Genomic DNA, 21,229 nt, shown 5'->3' with positions numbered 1-21,229 from the left:
GCAGAAGAGGCCCACATACTAGTCTATGGGCAGAATCTTAGATTAGTAATCCCTGTGGATTGCTAGATAGCCTTCGGGCAGATTATGGATTGCCTTCAGGCGGATTATGGATTAGCCTTCGGGCGGGATGTATTCCAAAGATAAATAAGATCAATTTATGTAAAGAAACTTGTTTGAAACTATTTTTCTATGTCAGTGGTAAGATTACATGAAGGAACCGGTGTCTAATTGGGTAATTAAGGAAGCTCTTTTTGCGTGTCCAAGTAAATGTGGTAGGTAATTAGACAAATAAAGCAACCCTAAGGAAAGTGCGGTGGATGTGTCCATGGGTCCATCCTACGGATGGGTGGTCCCAGTTGGCTGAGAACTTTTCTTGAACAGCATGAAACTTTTCTCGAAGGAAATGAACATCAAGGAACGATGACCTAGAATCTAGGTTACTGGAACCCCAATTTATATTGTTTTAGGGGAATGGAATGGGACTATGCCTTATGGGCAGAGAGGTCAAGCTTTCCATCCCTCTCGTTTCCCATTTGTTAGATATGATCAATGCCCCACCCTCATTAGGTGCTACCAATGATCCATGGTGCTCAAAGTTGTAAGGCCCCCATTATGAGGAGAAGCCAAATGTGAGCCTGGACATTGGTTGAGTTCTAACTTGTATATCAGATGAGGTCTATGTGGCCGGATGGCAAAAAGGTGACCGTTGTGGGTCTAATCATTGGGTTAGACGGAGTGGTTAAGCTGGTAGCAACTCGAGGCACATTGTATCGAGTTGCAGTATAAGGGAGTTAAAAGGGGCCCCTATTGTGGGGTTCGGGGGCCGAGGAAGCGGCCCCTAGCTGGGGGGGTCCCAGGAGGGCCAACGGCCCCCTTGGCGAGGGTTCGTGGGTAGCGCCCCCGGCTTGATGGTAAAGGAAATATTCCCTGGAATATTCCCTGGCCGACTAGTGGAGGCTTATATGGTAGGTTGGTCAGGCCAACCTCACAGCCTTCGCAAGCTATAAAAGCTAAACCCCTTCACAGCCATCGATCACTCATCTTTCACCCAGTGAGAGTTGTTGTTCTAGCTAGCCTTAAGCTCTTCACCTATCTTCTGTCTAGATCGCCATCTAAGCTTCACATAGTGGAAGCGCACGGGTGGACAGAGCCATCTTTGTATCACTTATTTGGAGTTAAAGAATTTACTAATTCTCCTCTTATCTGTTGTGTACTCTCTATCTCTTTCTCAGATTCTATTCGCTGTGTCGTGTAATATTTTGCATGGTATTAGAGCCCAGGGGGCTCTAGAGATCCGAGAGTGTGCAAGAGGCAAATGCTTCAACAGCAAAGAGAAACTATGTCGACTTTCGAAAGCGGTTCTGGCGCATCAAGAAGCGGTGCAGGAGGTGGTGTTGCTGTACGGGCTATTCAAACACTGAGGATTCGTCCACCAACCTTCAGCAAAGGAAAGTTAGATGGTACAAACTACACCTTGTGGAAGTTCAAAATTACAACTATCCTTGATTCTTATGAGCTTCTAGAGACTGTGCTGGGGACTGACGCAAAACCACAGCCTACCCCCGACCCATCAAATCCTAGTGTGATGATTCCTCTGAATGCAGATCTTCTACGAGCTTGGAAACGAAGGAATGCAGATGCATTGTGTGCCTTAGTTACAAGCTGTTTTGACAGTGTTTTGACTTTGATTTAGCATACAACCAAAGCGTCAGAGGCTTGGAATGTACTAAGGAGTCAGTATGAAACACGAAACCAAACAAGGATTCAAAACTTGGAGAATCAACTAGCAGTGGAGAAGTTTGCTGAAGGAGAGACGGTTGAAGCATTCATCACTCAGATTAAGAATCTGTGCGACCTGATGGTTGGTGCTGGGACACAAAAGACTAGCGAAGAGCTAGCTCGAAGGTGTCTTTGGATTTGTCCACAAAAGTTTGATGGACTAGTAACTGCCCTTAATACTAAGATGAGACCTCAAGCTTTGACTTTTGAGGAGTTTTGTGCATTATTAATGGAGGAGGAGTTGAGGCTGAAAGCCCGAGAAGGAAGCAACAATGGAGATGCTGCATTCTCTTCCAATGCAAAAGGCAAAGGTGTCTCCTCCACCAAAAATGATGGTGATAAAAAAGAAGAAGGGCGGCAAGAAGAAGTTTCAAGGAGAGTGCTTCTCCTGCAAGAAGAAAGGACATGCAATTACAGATTGTCATGTCAAGAAGGCAGATGAAAAGAATGTACCCTTAAAAGTAAAGGGAAAGAGACAGCCAATACGGCTGAAGCAGAGTTGGAATTATTCATGGCGACCATTGAGAAAGTGTGCTTGGCGCAAGAAGAATCTACCACTGACTCATGGGTGTTGGATAGTGGGGCCTCCCATCACATGACCAACAAGAAAGTTCTATACAATTCTATGCAGCCTCTACAAGAATCCATTACTGTGACGGTTGGAAATGATGCTAAATGCCCTATTGCGGGCACAGGTACTATTTCTTTTGTTGCTGCAAATGGTGAAGTCAAAAAGCTTTCAAATGTGTTGTATGTTCCCAAAATCAGGAGAAATCTATTATCAGTTTGCTACCATAACTGATCTTGGTCATGAAGTGAGGTTCAAGAAGACAGGTGCAGAAATTCTTGATAGTGCTGGCACAATTGTTGGCAAAGGAGAAAGAAGGAACAACCTGTATGAGCTAAGTGCTCTTACAACCACCGCTGGAGTGGGCAAAAGTAAGCTTTAGCATGAAAGGTTTGGACACATCGGATTTGTAGTGTTGAAGGAGATGCAAAAGCAAGGTATGGTTGCTCACCTACCTACAATAACTGAATTGAAGGAGCCATGTGAAGCTTGTATGATGGGCAAGCAACAAAGAAAGGCATTTCCACAAGAAAGCAAGAATAGAGCACAAGCTCCTCTAGAGTTGGTGCATGATGACTTGTGTGGTAAGGTGCCTACACAAGCCTTGGGGGGATCTTCTTATTTTATGTTGATTGTCGATGACTACAGTAGGAAGATGTGGGTGTACTTCCTTTGTGATAAGGCTCAAGCTTTTGATAAGTTTAAAGAATGGCTAAAACTTGTTGAGAATGAAACAGGGAAAAGTGTGAAGAAATTTAGAATAGATGGTGGTGGTGAGTTCAACTCAAAGGAGTTTGAAGGCTTTTGCAAGAGCAAAGGGATCAAGCGTCAATTGACGACGCCTCACACACCTCAGCGGAATGGTGTTGTGGAACGCAGGAATCGCACCATTGTGGAGAAGGCAAGATGCATGCTAAAGGGCAAGGGATTGTCTAACCATTTTTGGGCTGAAGCTGTTAATACTGCAGTCTACATTCTAAATCAGAGCTACACAAAGGCTCTCAAGGGAAAAACACCCCATGAGGCTTACACTGGTAAGAAATCATCTGTCTCACATTTCAGAATTTTTGGATGTGAATGTTATGCACATGTTCCAGATGAGAAGAGAAACAAGTTACAACCAAAAAGCAAAAAATGTATCTTCTTGGGTTATAGTGATGAGTAGAAGGCTTACAAATTATATGACCAAGAGGCAAAGAAGATCATCGTGAGCCGTGATGTGGTGTTGAAGGAGGAGCCGCATACAGTGGAGGAGGAGAAGGCAAGTTCTTTCACTTTATCATCAAGCAAAGAAGTAGTCCACTATGAACCTGTCCCGAGAGCTGTCCTTATCCTTAAGGAGGAGGAAGCATCATCTTCAGATGATGAGGAAAAATTTCACCAACCTGACATCACCCCACCGGAAAAGCCATTGCCGCACTAGGTGAAGCAGCTCTATGACCACAATAATCCTATGCCTACATCTGTTGAGGAGAAGGCAGACGGACCAAGGAGGTCTCAGAGAATAGAGGAGCAAAGGAGGGCTTCTGCTCACATAGTCGATGGTTGAGATTATGAGAGAAGTAAAGGAGCCAACTGACTTAGAAGAAGCACTTGCAGATCCATCATGGAAGGCTGCTATGCAGGCAGAGTATGACAGCATAATGAAGAATGACACTTGGGAGCTAGTGGATCGACCAGCAAAGCGGAAGGTTATTGGCACCAAGTGGATCTGGAAGGTTAAGTACAAGGTTGATGGTACCTTAGAAAAGTACAAAGCTAGACTGGTTGCCAAGCATTTTCACAAGTTGAAGGGTTTGATTTTCAAGAGTCATTTTTCCCAACTGCCAGAATGACCACTATTCGCACGGTACTTGCAGTGGGGCTGCCCACAAGAAGTGGCCAGTGTACCAAATGGATGTTTATTCAGCATTCTTAAATGGTGACCTCAAGGAGGAGGTGTACGTAGCTCAGCCACCAGGGTTTGAGGCCCCCCATTCTGAGAACAAAGTGTGTAAGCTGAAGAAGGCATTATATGGGCTGAAACAAGCCCCCAGAGCATGGTACTAGCGGAGAGATAAGTTCTTTTTAAACCTAAACTTCAAAAGATGTGCCTGAGATGCTAACTTGTATGTTTACAGGGATGGCAAAAAGTCTGTAGTGATTGTCCTATATGTGGACGACCTTCTTATTACAGGTGACTATGAAGATATGATCAACCAAACTCGAAAGGCTTTGAGTTCTGAGTTTGAAATGACAGACTTGGGCTTGCTGCACTATTGTTTGGGGATTGAAGTCTGGCAGGAGCCAGAAAAGATCTTCATCTCTCAGAAGAAGTATGCATGGGAGATCTTGAAGGCATTTGGCATGACCGAGTGCAAGGAGATAGCTACACCTATGGAGGTGAATGCAAAGTTATCTGTTGAGGATACATCAGCACTAGTAGACATTGGTAGGTATAGAAGGTTGGTCGGCAATCTGATCTACTTGTGTAACACCAGACCAAATATCAGTTTTACTGTTGGTGTTTTGAGCAGGTTCTCAAATAAACCTCATGAGAGTCATTGGAAGGCTGGGATGCTGGTGCTCAGATACTTGAAGAAAACTCTTGACTGTGGTATCACATACAGTTTCGGAACTTCTCTTGTGGGGAACTGTGACTCAGATTGGGCAGGAGACATTGATTCCAAGAAGTCAGTTTCTGGTTATTGTTTCTCTTTGGGTTCAAGAATTTTCTCTTGGATTAGTAAGAAGCAACCAACAATGGCATTGTCTTCTACCGAAGTAGAGTACAAGGCAGCTTGTTTTGCTGCATGTGAAGCCGTATGGTTGAGAAGGATTCTATGGCATATGGGAGTGCAGGATGAAGAACCAACTGTGCTGAGATGTGACAATCAGAGTTGCATCGCCATTGCCAAAAATCCACTATTTCATGCACGCACCAAACATATAGAGATCCAATATCACTATGTGTGTGATTTGATGGAGGATGGGATAGTAGAACTGGTCTACTGTCCAACAGAGGAGAATGGAGCAGATATCTTCACCAAAGCACTTACGAAGGATCTACTTCTGGATCACAGCCCGACAGATAGAAGCAGGTAGCTTATCCACAAAATACCGTACAGGAAAGGTTGTTATGCGGGTAGGGAAGAAAAGCCAAACAAACACGCAGACATGAGGATTTTTATTTATTTCGATCAAATGGAATTTTCAGAGACTCGGCATTGGGCCGAGGCGATAGTTCACCTATGGGTGGACATTGAGGGGGGGTGCTAGATATGATCAATGCCCCACCCTCATTAGGTGCTACCAATGATCCATGGTGCTCAAAGTTGTAAGGCCCCCATTATAAGGAGGAGCCAAATGTGAGCCCGAACATTGGTTGAGTCCTGACTTGTATATCAGATGAGGTCTATGTGACCGGATGGCAAAAAGGTGACTGTTGTGGGTCTAATCTTTGGGTTAGATGGAGTGGTTAAGCTGGTAGCAACTTGAGGCACATTGCATCGAGTTGCGGTGTAAGGGAGTTAAAAGGGGCCCCTATTGTGGGATCCGGGGGCCGCGGAAGCGGCCCCTAGCTGGGGGGGTCCCAGGGGGGCCAACGGCCCCTTTAGCGGGGGTCCTCCGGCAGTGCCCCTGGCCCGATGATAAAGGGAATATTCCCTGGAATATTCCCTGGCCGACTAGTGGAGGCTTATATGGTAGGTCGGTTAGGCCAACCTCACGGCCTTCGCAGGCTATAAAAGCTAAACCACTTCACAGCCATCGATCACTCATCTTTCACCCAGTGAGAGTTGTTGTTCCAGCTAGCCTTAAGCTCTTCACCTATCTTGTGTCTAGATCGCCATCTAAGCTTCACACAGTGGAAGCGCATGGGTGGACAGAGCCATCTTTGTATCACTTGTTTGGAGTTAAAGAATTTACTGATTCTCCTCTTATCTATTGTGTACTCTATATCTCTTTCTCAGATTCTGTTCGTTGCGCCGTGTAATATTTTGCACCATTCTCCTTGAACCAAGTGCAACATGAATCCGCTTCGACCCTGACGTTTTTGCATAAAGTAGTTCACCTGGGGTTCGACGCTAGATGCCGTTCTAGGAATTTGACCACTAGGAAACCCTGATTCAGGTCGGTCCTAAGTGGGAACAGCTGGAATGCTTCCGCTTCATGGCAAAATCGGGAAGACCTAGATTGCAAACCCCATAACATTCCATGGGAGTGCCGGGCAGTGCTTTCTGGACTCCCTTCCTGATGGGTTGCTAAGACGTGTCCTACATGCAAACAGGTGGACATGATACAGTTGGTATGAGAGCGAACCAACAGGATCTGTCTTTATGAGAAAACTTAGTAAGGTGAAGTAAAGCAAATGTTGTTGTAAATAACATTTCCTTACTTATCGATGCTATTTTGCAGAGTCATGAAGCATGGAACAGATTCTTGGTGTTCCAGGTCATGTTTATGACCGCGATGCGTACCTCGGATTATCAACGGAGGATTGATATGATGAATATCCTAGACCACATCTACAATCCATCACCCTTGTACATGGAATGTAGATGGATAGGTATTTCGGGGATCTATTACATGGCTGCCCACTGACTTGTGTACCTTCAAACCAACTTGAAGAGAATCAAGTGGATGGAGGACTTAAAGATCGTGAAGCTGTTCATCTTTGTTGAGGCTCACACAAATGCAACCCTACATGTTGGCGGTCGAAAGGTTAAGAAAAACAAGTATGTGTACGAGGAAGTGACTCGAGTAATCCCTACTAAAAGAATTAAGGTGTCGAGACGTCATGAGAAGAATGGATATCAAAGGCAAAGATACCCTAATCTTCCAATAACTTATCGATTCATGAAGATCCATGACCCAAATCCATATTATTACCCAATTCCAGTCGCTGAATGTAATACAATCTTATTCTCCTCAAATTAATGTATCAACTTGTTCCATTTTCCCAAGAATAATTGTACTCCAAAAGGGCTATGCCCATATGAATGAAATAAGACTCTTTTTATCAATGATTGTCTTGACTATGGGTATTGATAAAAAGTTAAGTGATTAGGACTCTTGGCTGAAAGCTGAAATTAGGCATGAAATGTAATGTGAGGAACTCTTAGCAAGTTTTAACGTAAAGAAACTTATTGCCCAAGCGCATCCTCAAGTGGAATTCTTACTGGGAGGAAAGTCGACTTCGGTCAGATTTAAGGTTATGAACCTAGGTATCCATGAGTGTTTGCTCGGAGTGGATTGGCTTAAACCTAATGATGCCCACATTCATTGTGGAAAGGGCCAAGTTTCCTTTCAAAACTCTGAAAGGGAATTGGTCACAACTCAAGGAGAGGCTGGAAAGCTGAAAATTCAATTAGCCAAAGCATCTCCAATAATAAAGGGAGTTAGAAAGGGACTACCTATCTATTTGATTAAGCTTAAAAAGCTAGTTCAGAATCAGGAGTCTAGTGAAGAACCTTCATGGCTAAAGGAGTACACAGATGTATTTCCCTAAGAGCTGACGAAACTTCCGCCTCAAAGGAAAGTTGATCATAAAATCAAGCTAGTAGTAGAAGCTGCACCAGTTGCAAAGAGGCCATATAGGATGTCCATTCCGGAAGCATTTGAGCTAAAGGAGCAACTCAAGAAACTATTAGATCAAGGCTACATTCGTCCTAGTAGTTCACCATGAAGAGCTCTAGTACTGTTCCAAAAGAAGAAGGATGGAATGCTTCGGTTGTGTATTGATTACAAAGGGTTGAATCAATCAACCATTAAGAATAAGTACCTATTCCAAGAATAGATAAACTTCTTGACCATCTTCAAGGTGCGAAGATCTTCTCCAAGATTGATCTCAGGTCTAGATACTATCAGATAAGGATCACAGAAGAAGATATCCCAAAGAAGGCATTCAGCACAAGATATGGACACTTTGAGTTCCTAGTCATGTCGTTCGGGCTGACAAAATGCACTACCACCCTCAATAGGTTAATGCATGATATCTTTAGGCCATATCTTGATGACTTCGTACTCGTCTTCTTCGATGATACCTTAGTCTACTCCAAACAGGAAGACGATTATGAGCCCCAGCTTTGCATTGTCCTTGAGACAATGAGGACACACAAGCTTTATACCAAGATGAAGAAGTGTGCATTCTTCAAACATCAGATTGAATATGTGGGATTCATCGTATCAGCGGTGTCGTGTTGCTGCGCATCCGAGTCATATACACCTCCATTTCTTTTGTTGTGCATTTGTGTTAATTTCTGCGTGTGATTCAGTGTTTGTGTGGTGCATTTTAATAATCCGCATCCAATATATATATTCCCTTAATGCATTGCACACTGATCATGTTCTGGAGTTACTATCTGAAGTTGAGAAGACTGACCTCAAACCACTCCAACCATGTTTTGACAGTGCCATGAATATGTATTTGCAATTGAAGTGCTATAAAGAAGTGGAGTCTTTGTTCGACAGGGCAAAGGCTGCGAATGTGCGGCCTGCACATGCTACTTTTAATATGCTTATAAAGGCTTACATAAACAGTGGACAGATGGAAAAGGCAGAACGTGTTTATCAAGAAATGAAGCAAACTGGTGGTATTGGTGCAAATTCACTCACATACAATCTGATGTTAGAGGCCTATGGTGTGGCCTGTCTTAAAGATAAGGTACAAGAAGTTCTAAAGGAAATGCTAGCAAGAGGATGCCTTGTGGATTCTAATGTCAAGGTCCACATACAATCCATGATTGGTGTAAATAAACTTGTGTCGGAATGAGGGAAAAAGCTAAGAAAAGAGAGGTATTTTTGAAATGCTATCAATGGCGGGCTGGCAGAAAAGCAGAGAAAAGAAAAGACTAATTTGGGGGAATGCCCATGTCCGGGATCCTTTCGGTGATACAGGCTGAAATCCCTCGAACACAATATTAGTGAGTTTGGGAATCTCCCAATTCCCATTTTTTGAATACTAAAAAGGTGGCACCCGGATAACATGCCCATAAGTTTCTCAAAACCATATGATGTGACCTATCATTGGAAAGCACTTGAAAAATGGAATCTATTGAGCTATAGAGCGCTTGCTTTGGAGTTATAGTGTTCAAGTTATGACAAATCCAAAGATTTGACCACATGTCCCCAAATTATAGGAAATTTCCATATTCCCCAATATGGTGTTCTCGAGCACCCCATTCGGCATCAACATAGGATGTATTGGACTGTGGATAGTCTGTGGATTGCATCTTGTGCTTGCTTATGCCGTTGAGGCATTGTTGTGGCTTATGCGTAGTGGTTTGACCACTTTCAGAGACAGATCAGTTCTCTTGTGATCTCGCAGACAGTTTAGCAGTGCAGTGGGAGATTAGCTTTTGAGCTATTTTGGATTTGGTTTTTCTGGTTTTCGAGCCGTTTTACAGGGGAAAATCTGCCAGATTTTTCCGAGAGTTCAGTAGTGCTATATGCACGCGGCTTGATTGCTTTACAGCACGTTTATTTTGGGTTTTCAGAGCCAGTTTATAGGCCAAATTCTGCCAAAATTCTGCCGGATTTTGGTCTACTTTGATGCCACGGCTGATCCTGAAGCCTATGCTAACCTTACCCCTATGCAGAAGAAGATTTTTGATCTCCGTCTCAAGATGAATGCAGCAACACAAAGTCAGCAACCTGTGGAAGACGCTGGTGAATTCCAAAAGGGCAACCCTCCGACTTCTCCATCGACCATTGATCAGCGGCCCGAGTGTCATGACTAAGACAAGGTTGATGGAGACCAGGATGGGGATCGGTGACGCAGACAGGGCAATGCCCCAACGCATTCTGTGTATCTTCATCATTCGATAGAGCAAATTCACTGACAAATGAATCCTTTGATTCCCATCTTTCCATGACCTACTACATAAATAGAAGGTGATCAAGACGATCACGCGAAAAGGAGGCCTCGCTTTGTAAATCCACGGGGTAGACCTATCGACTACACCGGGAGCCAGGGATGGGCTTCTCACATAGTCAATCGCACCCTTTGCGCAGCTGCAGTTGGAGCATTTAGTGGAGTGGCGATTGGGATTGTTCAAAGGCAAAGTCCTTTTCGACTACTTGCATCGACTGGAACAAGCTGTGCTATAGCAACATGTTGTTTTTGTGGTGTACAGGAATTGGTGCATGAACTCAGAGCTAGCAGTAATCATTGGAAAAGAAGGGTACAAAATTACAAAGGAATCTGCCATGTCTCATGTATTTGGAAAAAACATCAGCAGTTTCAGATTCTCAAATTAATGGGCAAGATCTGCAGATTTGTTGCTGGGTAAATGGAGAATTGAGGCAGGATGGAAGAACATCACAAATGAAATTCCCTATTCCTGATCTGATTGAGGGCTTTTCAAGTTAAAGCATCTCTTCTATTATATGATGGACTGGTTTATTATGAAGTGGCAATACAAAAGAGTGTTCTCGCAGAAGCAGAAATAACTTTTAGCTTGTCTAGATCTTAGTGGAAAGCCCAATGTTTGTTCTACACAGTTTTTGAGCAGCCTTGACTTGGAACTTTGTAATCTCAACTACTTAGAGATTCAAACAGTCTTCATGTTTGAATGGTATGAATGGTCTAAAGTACCCTTTAGACAGAAAACATTACAGCTGTTTATGTTTAAATCTTGAAACTGAGATATTTATTTGGAGCTCCTGAATCCAAGTTCATACACTTATTGTAAACCAGAGGACAGTTTGACATGCTTTGTCATTTATTTTTGACTCTTCTTTTGTAAAATATTTGACAAACAATATAATGAACTTGGCATCAAATATTGTATTATCGAGATCTTCTTGATAGTCTTTATTTCTTGCTGTACCTTGAACTCCGTGTTCCGCAGCTCTTGCACGATCTCTTTGACATTTCTGGTGAACCCGACGTCAAAGTGCTGCGTCATCAGCAAGATGGGAGACTCGCAAGAAGAGATGACAGATGATAATGTCATGAAGAACCTGTTTCAGTCATTTACCATGTATATGCAGCAGCAAGTTCATGCAAAACGAGACAATGATGCTATGGATGCCTTGAAAGCTGTCCAACAGGAGATGAAGCAGTTTAATGGCCAGCAAGTGTCAACTTACCTGCATTTGTATGAAGAAAAGATGAAGTTTTTTGGGGTTTCTCAAGATGTTTGGAGCCGCTACTTCTTGCGGATCGTGGTGCGCGCTCTTGAAGGTCGAATTGCAGAAATTCAAGAGGCACATGCAGGTTGGGCTGAATTTAAAAAGGCATTAAAAGATGAATATTTCCTGGAGGATACAGGTCTTATGAATCGCAGGAATTTTTTAGCATGGGTTTCTATGCCTAATAAGGGACTTTCTGTTACCGCTCTTCTGCGAGAGTTTGAAAGCCGTTATGATCAGTTGGATGGGACTGAACAGCAAACTTTGGAGATGCAGAAAGTGGAGATATTTTTGCAAGCTGCAGAAGCTGATTTGCAGGAAAAGTTGGATGATCTTTTAGAAGATCAAGCTACTGATTCAGGTTTAAAGACTGAGTGGAGACATGTCATTGATGCTGTGAATGCTCTTGTCAAGAAGCTGCGCAGGAGAGTCAGATTGCATCGAAACACAGGATCAGTTCCTGAAAAATCCTTGGAGACTTCTTCTTCTACCCCTGCTGCTTCTTTGCCTAAGCCTACTCCTCCTGTTGTAAATCCACCAATTCCTGCTGCTCCAGTGCCCTTATCTGTAGATGATGTTATTAAAGGCTTGGCGGATTTGACAATTGAAGCAGTCAAAGCTGAAGTTGGTAAATTAAAGGAGCAACTTATGTCAGTACCTGCTGTAGCACTTGCTCCAGTGACTGCATTTCCAGCTGGTCAAAGGAAAGGGCGACGATGTATTTGGTGTGATAGTACAGAGCACCAACACTGCAGAGATTGTGATGCTTTTCAGGAAGCACGTAAGAAGAATGTAGTGTTCTGGGGACAAGATGGGAAGATATGGCTGACAGAGACTGGCGCTCCTCTTGACACGAACTTTGGTAAGGGAGGTATGAAGAAGCTTGTTGATGATATGGCTGCGCGATCAGCTTATGTGAGTGTTAGAGGAGATGCTTCAGCTTTTGGAGTCCAGCTTGAGCAGAAATCTAATGGAGACTCTGCTTTATGGTCTTCTGCCTTGGAGATAGCGAGAAGAGGGAAAGTTCAAACTTCTACTATGACTTGTATGGGCTCTAGCATCCGAGGAGAAACAGGATGGGATTCTCCTGTTGACATGTATTCTATTTTTGCTTATATGGCTAAAACGCAGGGTTTAGATGCCATGGTTGAGGAAAAGAGAAGAAGAGATGAGGAGGGTCCTAGCTCCTCCAAAAAGACTAGAGGGGGTGACTTTGTTTCACCACCTGTTACAGCTCCACCTATGTCAAATTCTCCAACTCAAACAGGTTCCGATCAACCAATGGGAGACAAGCAGAAAGAAAAGAAGCAACCAAGAAAAGAGCTAGGATTCAAGCTCTTGTCAGACCTTGATATGCAAACGGATATGAGTAAGATTTTTCATGAAAGAATTTTGAATAGTGAAGTTACTTTTACTGTTGGAGAGGCTCTTGGGATTGCTAGAAGAGAAATACAGGATCAGATGTAGGATCTTTTGCAGAGGAAACGACATGCGATGGAAGGACCTGCTTTATAGGGATTGTGGCATGGAGCTCTTGGGGAAGAGCATGATGATGCAGTGATGGTTGAGAATGCTTTTGTTAATCCGCAATTGGGGAAAATAGTGCAGCCTACGTAGTATGAAGATGATGAGACCCCTATTCTTATTCCTCGCAGCCATTTTTCACGAAGTCATTGGGCTAGAGCAACCACTGAGACAGTGGTAAGGATTGGAGAGAAACAAATTCCCTTGATTGCTTTAGTTGATCATGGTTCTGAGATTAATCTTATTGCTCGAGGTGTTTATGAGAGTGGCAAGTGGCCTATGGATGCAGAGCATGGCTGGCGCATGAGAGCCACCAATAATACTTCTGGTGATATGTATCCTGCTTGTCCGAGTATCAGAATTTCATTGGTAATGTTGAAGAGGATTATCATTGCTTTGTTCAGGATTCATGTTCTTATCCGATTATTCTTGGACAGCCTTTCATTACAGAAGCAAGAATGGAAACAAAAGTGATGGATGACGGATCAGCTTATGCGCGGATACGTAGTAAAGATGGTATGCGAGCTGTTCAGTTTATGACTGTTGGGGTAAATCATCCGAGAAACAGGGACTCCTTGCGTGAGGCACCACTACCTGCGAAGGAGTTGGATTTTCATTAGGTACCGCTGTCTTGCGAGACGCCAGTGGTACGGAGCGGAGAAAAGAGGAGATCTCGCCTTCTGGCAGCCAGTCTTTCTCCAATAACTTTGTTGGGTTTACTTCAGATAGTTCAGTAAGTTATCTGAAAATTTCAGATTTGCCTAGAGCTGCCAGGCAGTACATTGGTCGTAAGGAGAAAGAGTTGAAGAAAGTAGGTATTTTGCAAGCAGAAGAGCATGTGGATGGATTGTATGAAGGGATGTCTTATGCAGATACATTGTTTGAGATAAGAGCAATGCTGAAAATTGATGTATGCAAGGGTTCAAAGATTATACCTGTGCAAACCTTGGATATGTTTCAGGAAATTTCTGGTTTTATGCTGCAAACAGAGTTAGAGGCTGAGAAAACTCAGCAAACTGAATTTATGGCTGAACTTGATCAGCTAACAGAATTGCAGAGGGCTGAATCCATTCAGCCAACAGAGTTGAATGCAGAAAAATTTCAGCATACAGAGTTTCAGGATGCGTCTATGCAGTCCATTGAGCAGAGGGCTGAATTCATTCAGCCAACAGAGTTGAATGCAGAAAAATTTCTGCATACAGAGTTTCAGGCTGCACCCATGCAGTCCATAGAGCTAAAGGCTGAAATTTTTCAGCCAACAGAGTTGAAAGATGCTGAAAATTTGCAGAAATTGCAGCAAAGGAAAGAGTGCTTGCATGATGCCAAGGTTGACACAAAATATAAAATAGTTGATAAGAAGGTTAAGCCGGTTGCAGGCCCGCTTCCTTCTGATAGTGATGAGCAGATTGAAAAAGCTATGAAGCAGCCTATGTTGAGGGATCCTGCGAATATTGGACATAAGTTTACAGCTGAAACTCTTGCAGAATTTAAGATTGGAAATGATGATTTTTTGCTTCCAGTGGAAAAAGAATGTTTTAGAGAGATGCTTAGACGTCATGGTAAGGCATTTGCTTTCTTTCCACATGAAATTGGCTGCATTAGCCCTGAATTGGTTGCACCCATGGTCATCTTCACTGTTCCTCATGTACCATGGAATATACGTCCTATACCTGTGCCTAAAGCACACTTGCCAAAGCTAATAGAGTTGCTGAATGAAAAGATTAAAATGGGGATTTTGGAACCCTCTTCTGCACCTTATTCTAACAGGTGGTTTACTGTACCAAAGAAGAATGGTACTTTGAGATTTATTCAGGATATGCAGCCCGTGAACAAAGTGACAATCAGGAATGTGGGAACAGGTCCAGTTGTGGATGAATTTGCTGAGGCTTTTGCAGGACGAGCCATCTATTCACTAGGTGACTTGTATTCAGGTTATGATCAGTTTCAGCTTGCCTTGGAAAGCAGGGATATTACTACTATGCGGACACCTATTGGTCTTGTGAGGATGTGTACCTTGCCTCAAGGTGCTACAAACTCAGTTGCTCATATGATGAATGCTATGCATAGAGTTCTTCAAGACTATATTCCGCAGTATACCATGCCTTTTCTAGATGATGTGCCTATTAAGGGTTGTGCAGAAGAAGAAAAGAATGAAAGTCTTGATTTGCGTGGATGTAGACAGTTTGTGGCTGACCACTTGATTGCTTGTGAGCAAATATTGACACGATTAGAGGAGGTAAATTTGACACTTTCAGGGCTAAAATCTGTCTTTGCTGTTAATGAAGTCATCATAGTTGGGCATATGGTTGGATATTATGGCAGAAAGCCTTCTCCTACAAAGGTGGATGCCATAAATAGGATTGCAGAGTATTGCTCGACTACTTCAGAGGTGCGGAGATTTGTGGGAGCTTGTGTATTTTACATGATTTGGATTCCTCATTTTGCTCATATTGCAGATGTTCTCTATCAGCTGCTTCGAAAGGGGCAGAAATTTCATTGGGATGAGAAGCATTCAAAAGCCATGCGTAAGCTCAAGAAGCTGTTGCAATCAGCTCCTACTCTACGCAAGGCGGATTATCAGTGTGGACGGCCGATCATGTTGACAGTTGATACTAGCCCTATTGGCATAGGTTGGGCTGTGGGACAGGATGATGCTGATGGAAATAGGTATGCAATCCACTTTGGAGCTAAAGTTCTTAATGAGCGACAAAGGAGATATCCACAAATTAAAAGAGAGTTGTGGGGAGTAGTCACTGCACTGAAGTGTGACAAAGGGTATTTTATTGGAGCTTCAATTGTTGTGGAAACAGATTGTTTGCCTTTGCTTGGCATGATTACTAGTTGCTCGACTCCAGATATAGCGATGCTTCGATGGATTGCCTATATCAAATCATTGAATCCAGAATTTCGACACATAGTAGGGAAAGATAATCGAGTTGCTGACATGCTTTCTAGAGCGAGATATGAGGATGAGGAGTCAATGCTTGCAGAAGATGATGAGACAGAGTTTGCTGCTTCTGTCCTTATTCATGATTGTCATGTTTCTACTGTTGAAGCCTTTATTGAAGAACTTTATGTTGATGAATGGCTGCAAATTGGACAATATCTAAGTTCATTGACTCGAAGAGCTGATTGGACAGATGATGAATTCAAGAAAATCAGAAGGAAGGCTTATGGGTATTTCTTGAAAGATGGTTTTCTTTGGAAGCATCCAAAGAAGAGAGGAGGCTTGCCCTTGAGAGTAGTTTGTGATGTAGCGATGCAAATACAGATTATGCGAGAGTTTCATGAGAGCTCATGGGCTGGACATAGAGGTGTGTGGGCTACCTATGAGAAAATCAAAGAAAGATACTGGTGGAAAGGGATGTATAAAGATGTTTCTCACTTTGTGGAGACTTGCAGGGACTGCCAGCTTTACTCTTTAGTGCGACATCGTGATGAGCTGCATCCGACTTATCCACTATGTATGCATTACAAGTGGGTGGTAGAATTGGTTACTTTGCCAGTGGGACTTTGGCAGATGAGATATCTTGTCTTGGCTAGGGAGGATCTTACAAACTATGTTGAAGGTAGACCGTTGCGGACGAAGACCACCACTACAGTATGTAAATTCTTGTTGGAAGAAATATTTTGCAGGTATGGATGTATAGGCAAGATTACAGCTGATCGTGGAGAGCTAGATGCTGATGAAGCTAGAGAATTCTTCTCACGGCTTGGAATTAAATTGGCTCTTACTACTGCCTATAATCCAGAGGGAAATGGCAAAAGTGAAAGAGGACATCCGCCAATAGTTAAAGCATTGGCAAAAGCTTGTAGAGGTCGGATTGGAGATTGGCCGAGGTTACTACCTTTTGCATTGTGGGCTGATCGCTCTACGCATAGTGTGACTACTGGATACATGCCTGCGGAGTTGATGTATGGGCAAAAACCTATCATGCCTACTGAAATTTGTGCTCTCACTTGGAGTGTTCTTCCGTGGCATGAGAATTTATCAAGGGAAGAGTTGTTAGCCCTTCGGATTCGTCAACTAGAGAGAAGGACAGAAGATGTGCAGCTAGCCGTTGACCGTTTGAAGGCAGCCCGTCTCAGAAATAAGGACAGGTTTGATTTAAGGCATCGCTTGAGGCCAAGAGCCATAAAAGAAGGGGATTGGGTTCTAGTCTACGATAGTAGTCTAGAAAATCAGCATAGTAGCATGAGAAAAATGGTTCAAAGATGGTTTGGACCGTATGAAGTGAAAAAGGTTTTTGACAATGGTACCTATGAGCTGGCTGAATTAGATGGAACATTATTGAGGGTGCCTATTGCTGGAAAACGAGTCAAGATTTTCAAGAGAAGAGAAGATGAAGAATATGCACTTGAGGCATTGACAGAAGAAGAGCAGATAGGAGAAAGACAAGCAGAAGAGACAGAAGACATAGATGATGAAGCCAATGGAGAAACAGGTCTACTAGAATCAGAAGATGGACTTGACCTGTTTGTGGACTTGAATGATCCTGGATAGTTGGCACATCCGGAGGATGCGCAGGTTTAGAGGGGGTGAATGTCGTGTTGCTGCGCATCCGAGTCGTATACACCTCCATTTCTTTTGTTGTGCATTTGTGTTAATTTCTGCGTGTGATTCATTGTTTGTGTGGTGCATTTTAATAATCCGCATCCAATATATATATTCCCTTAATGCATTGCACACTGATCATGTTCTGGAGTTACTATCTGAAGTTGAGAAGACTGACCTCAAACCACTCCAACCATGTTTTGACAGTGCCATGAATATGTATTTGCAATTGAAGTGCTATAAAGAAGTGGAGTCTTTGTTCGACAGGGCAAAGGCTGCGAATGTGCGGCCTGCACATGCTACTTTTAATATGCTTATAAAGGCTTACATAAACAGTCGACAGATGGAAAAGGCAGAACGTGCTTATCAAGAAATGAAGCAAATTGGTGGTATTGGTGCAAATTCACTCACATACAATCTGCTGTTAGAGGCCTATGGTGTGGCTTGTCTTAAAGATAAGGTACAATAAGTTCTAAAGGAAATGCTAGCAAGAGGATGCCTTGTGGATTCTAATGTCAAGGTCCACATACAATCCATGATTGGTGTAAATAAACTTGTGTCGGAATGAGGGAAAAAGCTAAGAAAAGAGAGGTATTTTTGAAATGCTATCAATGGCGGGCTGGCAGAAAAGCAGGGAAAAGAAAAGACTAATTTGGGGGAATGCCCATGTCCGGGATCCTTTCGGTGATACAGGCTGAAGTCCCTCGAGCACCCCATTCGGCATCAACATAGGATGTATTGGACTCTGGATAGTTTGTGGATTGCATCTTGTGCTTGCTTATGCCGTTGAGGCATTGTTGTGGCTTATGCGTAGTGGTTTGACCACTTTCAGAGACAGATCAGTTCTCTTGTGATCTCGCAGAAAGTTTAGCAGTGCAGTGGGAGATTAGCTTTTGAGCTATTTTGGATTTGGTTTTTCTGGTTTTCGAGCCATTTTACAGGGGAAACTCTGCCAGATTTTTCCGAGAGTTCAGTAGTGCTATATGCACGCGGCTTGATTGCTTTACAGCACGTTTATTTTGGGTTTTTAGAGCCAGTTTATAGGCCAAATTCTGCCAAAATTCTGCCAGATTTTGGTCTACTTTGATGCCACGGCTGATCCTGAAGCCTATGCTAACCTTACCCCTATGCAGAAGAAGCTTTTTGATCTCCGTCTCAAGATGAATGCAGCAACACAAAGTCAGCAACCTGTGGAAGACGCTGGTGAATTCCAAAAGGGCAACCCTCCGACTTCTCCATCGACCATTGATCAGCGGCCCGAGTGTCATGACTAAGACAAGGTTGATGGAGACCAGGATGGGGATCGGTGACGCAGACAGGGCAATGCCCCAACGCATTCTGTGTATCTTCATCGTTCGACAGAGCAAATTCACTGACAAATGAATCCTTTGATTCCCATCTTTCCATGACCTACTGCATAAATAGAAGGTGATCAAGACGATCACGCGAAAAGGAGGCCTCGCTTTGTAAATCCACGGGGTAGACCTCTCGACTACACCGGGAGCCAGGGATGGGCTTCTCACATAGTCAATCGCACCCTTTGCGCAGCTGCAGTTGGAGCATTTAGTGGAGTGGCGATTGGGATTGTTCAAAGGCAAAGTCCTTTTCGACTACTTGCATCGACTGGAACAAGCTGTGCTATAGCAACATGTTGTTTTTGTGGTGTACAGGAATTGGTGCGTGAACTCAGAGCTAGCAGTAATCATTGGAAAAGAAGGGTACAAAATTACAAAGGAATCTGCCATGTCTCATGTATTTGGAAAAAACATCAGCAGTTTCAGATTCTCAAATTAATGGGCAAGATCTGCAGATTTGTTGCTAGGTAAATGGAGAATTGAGGCAGGATGGAAGAACATCACAAATGAAATTCCCTATTCCTGATCTGATTGAGGGCTTTTCAAGTTAAAGCATCTCTTCTATTATATGATGGACTGGTTTATTATGAAGTGGCAATACAAAAGAGTGTTCTCGCAGAAGCAGAAATAACTTTTAGCTTGTCTAGATCTTAGTGGAAAGCCCAATGTTTGTTCTACACAGTTTTTGAGCAGCCTTGACTTGGAACTTTGTAATCTCAACTACTTAGAGATTCAAACAGTCTTCATGTTTGAATGGTATGAATGGTCTAAAGTACCCTTTAGACAGAAAACAGTACAGCTGTTTATGTTTAAATCTTGAAACTGAGATATTTATTTGGAGCTCCTGAATCCAAGTTCATACACTTATTGTAAACCAGAGGACAGTTTGACATGCTTTGTCATTTATTTTTGACTCTTCTTTTGTAAAATATTTGACAAACAATATAATGAACTTGGCATCAAATATTGTATTATCGAGATCTTCTTGATAGTCTTTATTTCTTGCTGTACCTTGAACTCCGTGTTCCGCAGCTCTTGCACGATCTCTTTGACAGCGGAAGGAATCTCAGTGGATCCAGCCAAGGTCAAAGACGTTCTGGAATGGCCAATACCAACAACTATCAAGAAAATATGCAATTTTCTTGGATTAACATGATGGTACAGAGTCTTTATAAAAAACTATGCTTTGATTGCAGCTCCGCTGACCAGTCTACTGAAGAAGCAAACATTGATTGTATGGTCAATTGCTGAACAATCCAGCTTTGATAATCTAAAGCAAAGTTTGGTATCAACACCTATCCTGAAACTTTCGAAACTTGGTAAGAAGTTTGAAGTAGTAACTGATGCTAGCACGCTTGCCTTAGGATGTGTGCTTATGCAAGAAGGTCATCTTGTAGCATACTCTTCAAGGAAACTGAAGAGCCATGAGAAGAATTATGCTACCCATGATTTGGAGTTGTTAGCTATCATCCATGCTCTCAAGCTTTGGAGACACTACCTGTTGGGTAACAAGTTTACCCTAGTGACGGATCATAAAATTCTTAAGTGGATCTTTACCCAGAACGAGCTCAACATGAGGTAACGTCGATGGAGGAATATGATTTTGAAATCAAATACCGGCCTGGAAAGAAGAATGTAGTTGCCGATGCACTCAGTCGCAAGGCATTTCTAAATTCTGTGATCTTGCAAGATCCATCAATGGCCAGATCTCTAGCCACAAAGGTATCCATGCCAAATAGCCCAATACTTGAGCTAGCTAGAGAAGAAGTATGCCATGATCCAACCTATCAGAAGATGCTAAGGGAGATCCCTATCAAGGATCAAGACCCGAAGCTACAGGCTAAGTATCTAGAATTCTGTATCAGCAGTGGACTTGTCTACTATAGAACGAGATTATGTATACCGGCAAGCCAGTCACTCAAGAAAAAGATACTTTGGGAAGCTCATGATTACCCTTTTTCAGGACATCCTGGCTTTGCCAAGTCCCTCAATGCAGTGAGAAAGAGCTACTATTGAGAGAGGCTTAAAGGTGACGTTCTCAAATATGTCACTGAGTGTTTGTCTTGTCAACGCATTAAGGCCGAATATGTCAAAACTCCAGGGAAGTTGCAACCACTTGACATTCCCCAAATGAAATGGGAATTCATCAGTATGGACTTTGTTGTTGGCCTACCCCAAGTTCAGGGAGGATACAACTCCATTATGATTGTGGTAGATATGCTAACCAAGGTTGCACATCTTATTCCTGTTAAGACAAACTATAAAGCCTCAGACATTGCAAGGTTGTTTATGAAGGAGATATTCAAATTGCATGGGTTACCCAGAAGAATCATT

General features: G+C 42.9%; 1 protein-coding gene across 1 annotated transcript; it reads left to right on the top strand.

Annotated features, from left to right (window-relative positions):
- Nucleotides 1-8,741: 8,741 nt before the first annotated feature.
- LOC148008261 (pentatricopeptide repeat-containing protein At5g25630-like) lies at nt 8,742-18,814 on the top strand. The gene is made up of 3 exons (XM_087674355.1): nt 8,742-8,990; nt 17,776-18,000; nt 18,611-18,814. Exons 1-3 carry the CDS (start codon nt 8,742-8,744, stop codon nt 18,812-18,814), a joined length of 678 nt encoding a protein of 225 aa, XP_087530481.1.
- The last annotated feature ends 2,415 nt before the right edge of the window (nt 18,815-21,229 follow it).

The sequence above is a fragment of the Lygodium microphyllum genome, unplaced genomic scaffold (assembly GCF_053477565.2).
Source record: "Lygodium microphyllum isolate KBCC unplaced genomic scaffold, Lygodium_microphyllum_v1.1.10 scaffold_222, whole genome shotgun sequence".
In the NCBI taxonomy this organism is placed as follows: Eukaryota; Viridiplantae; Streptophyta; class Polypodiopsida; order Schizaeales; family Lygodiaceae; genus Lygodium; species Lygodium microphyllum.
This window is presented reverse-complemented; position numbering and strand designations above follow the sequence as displayed.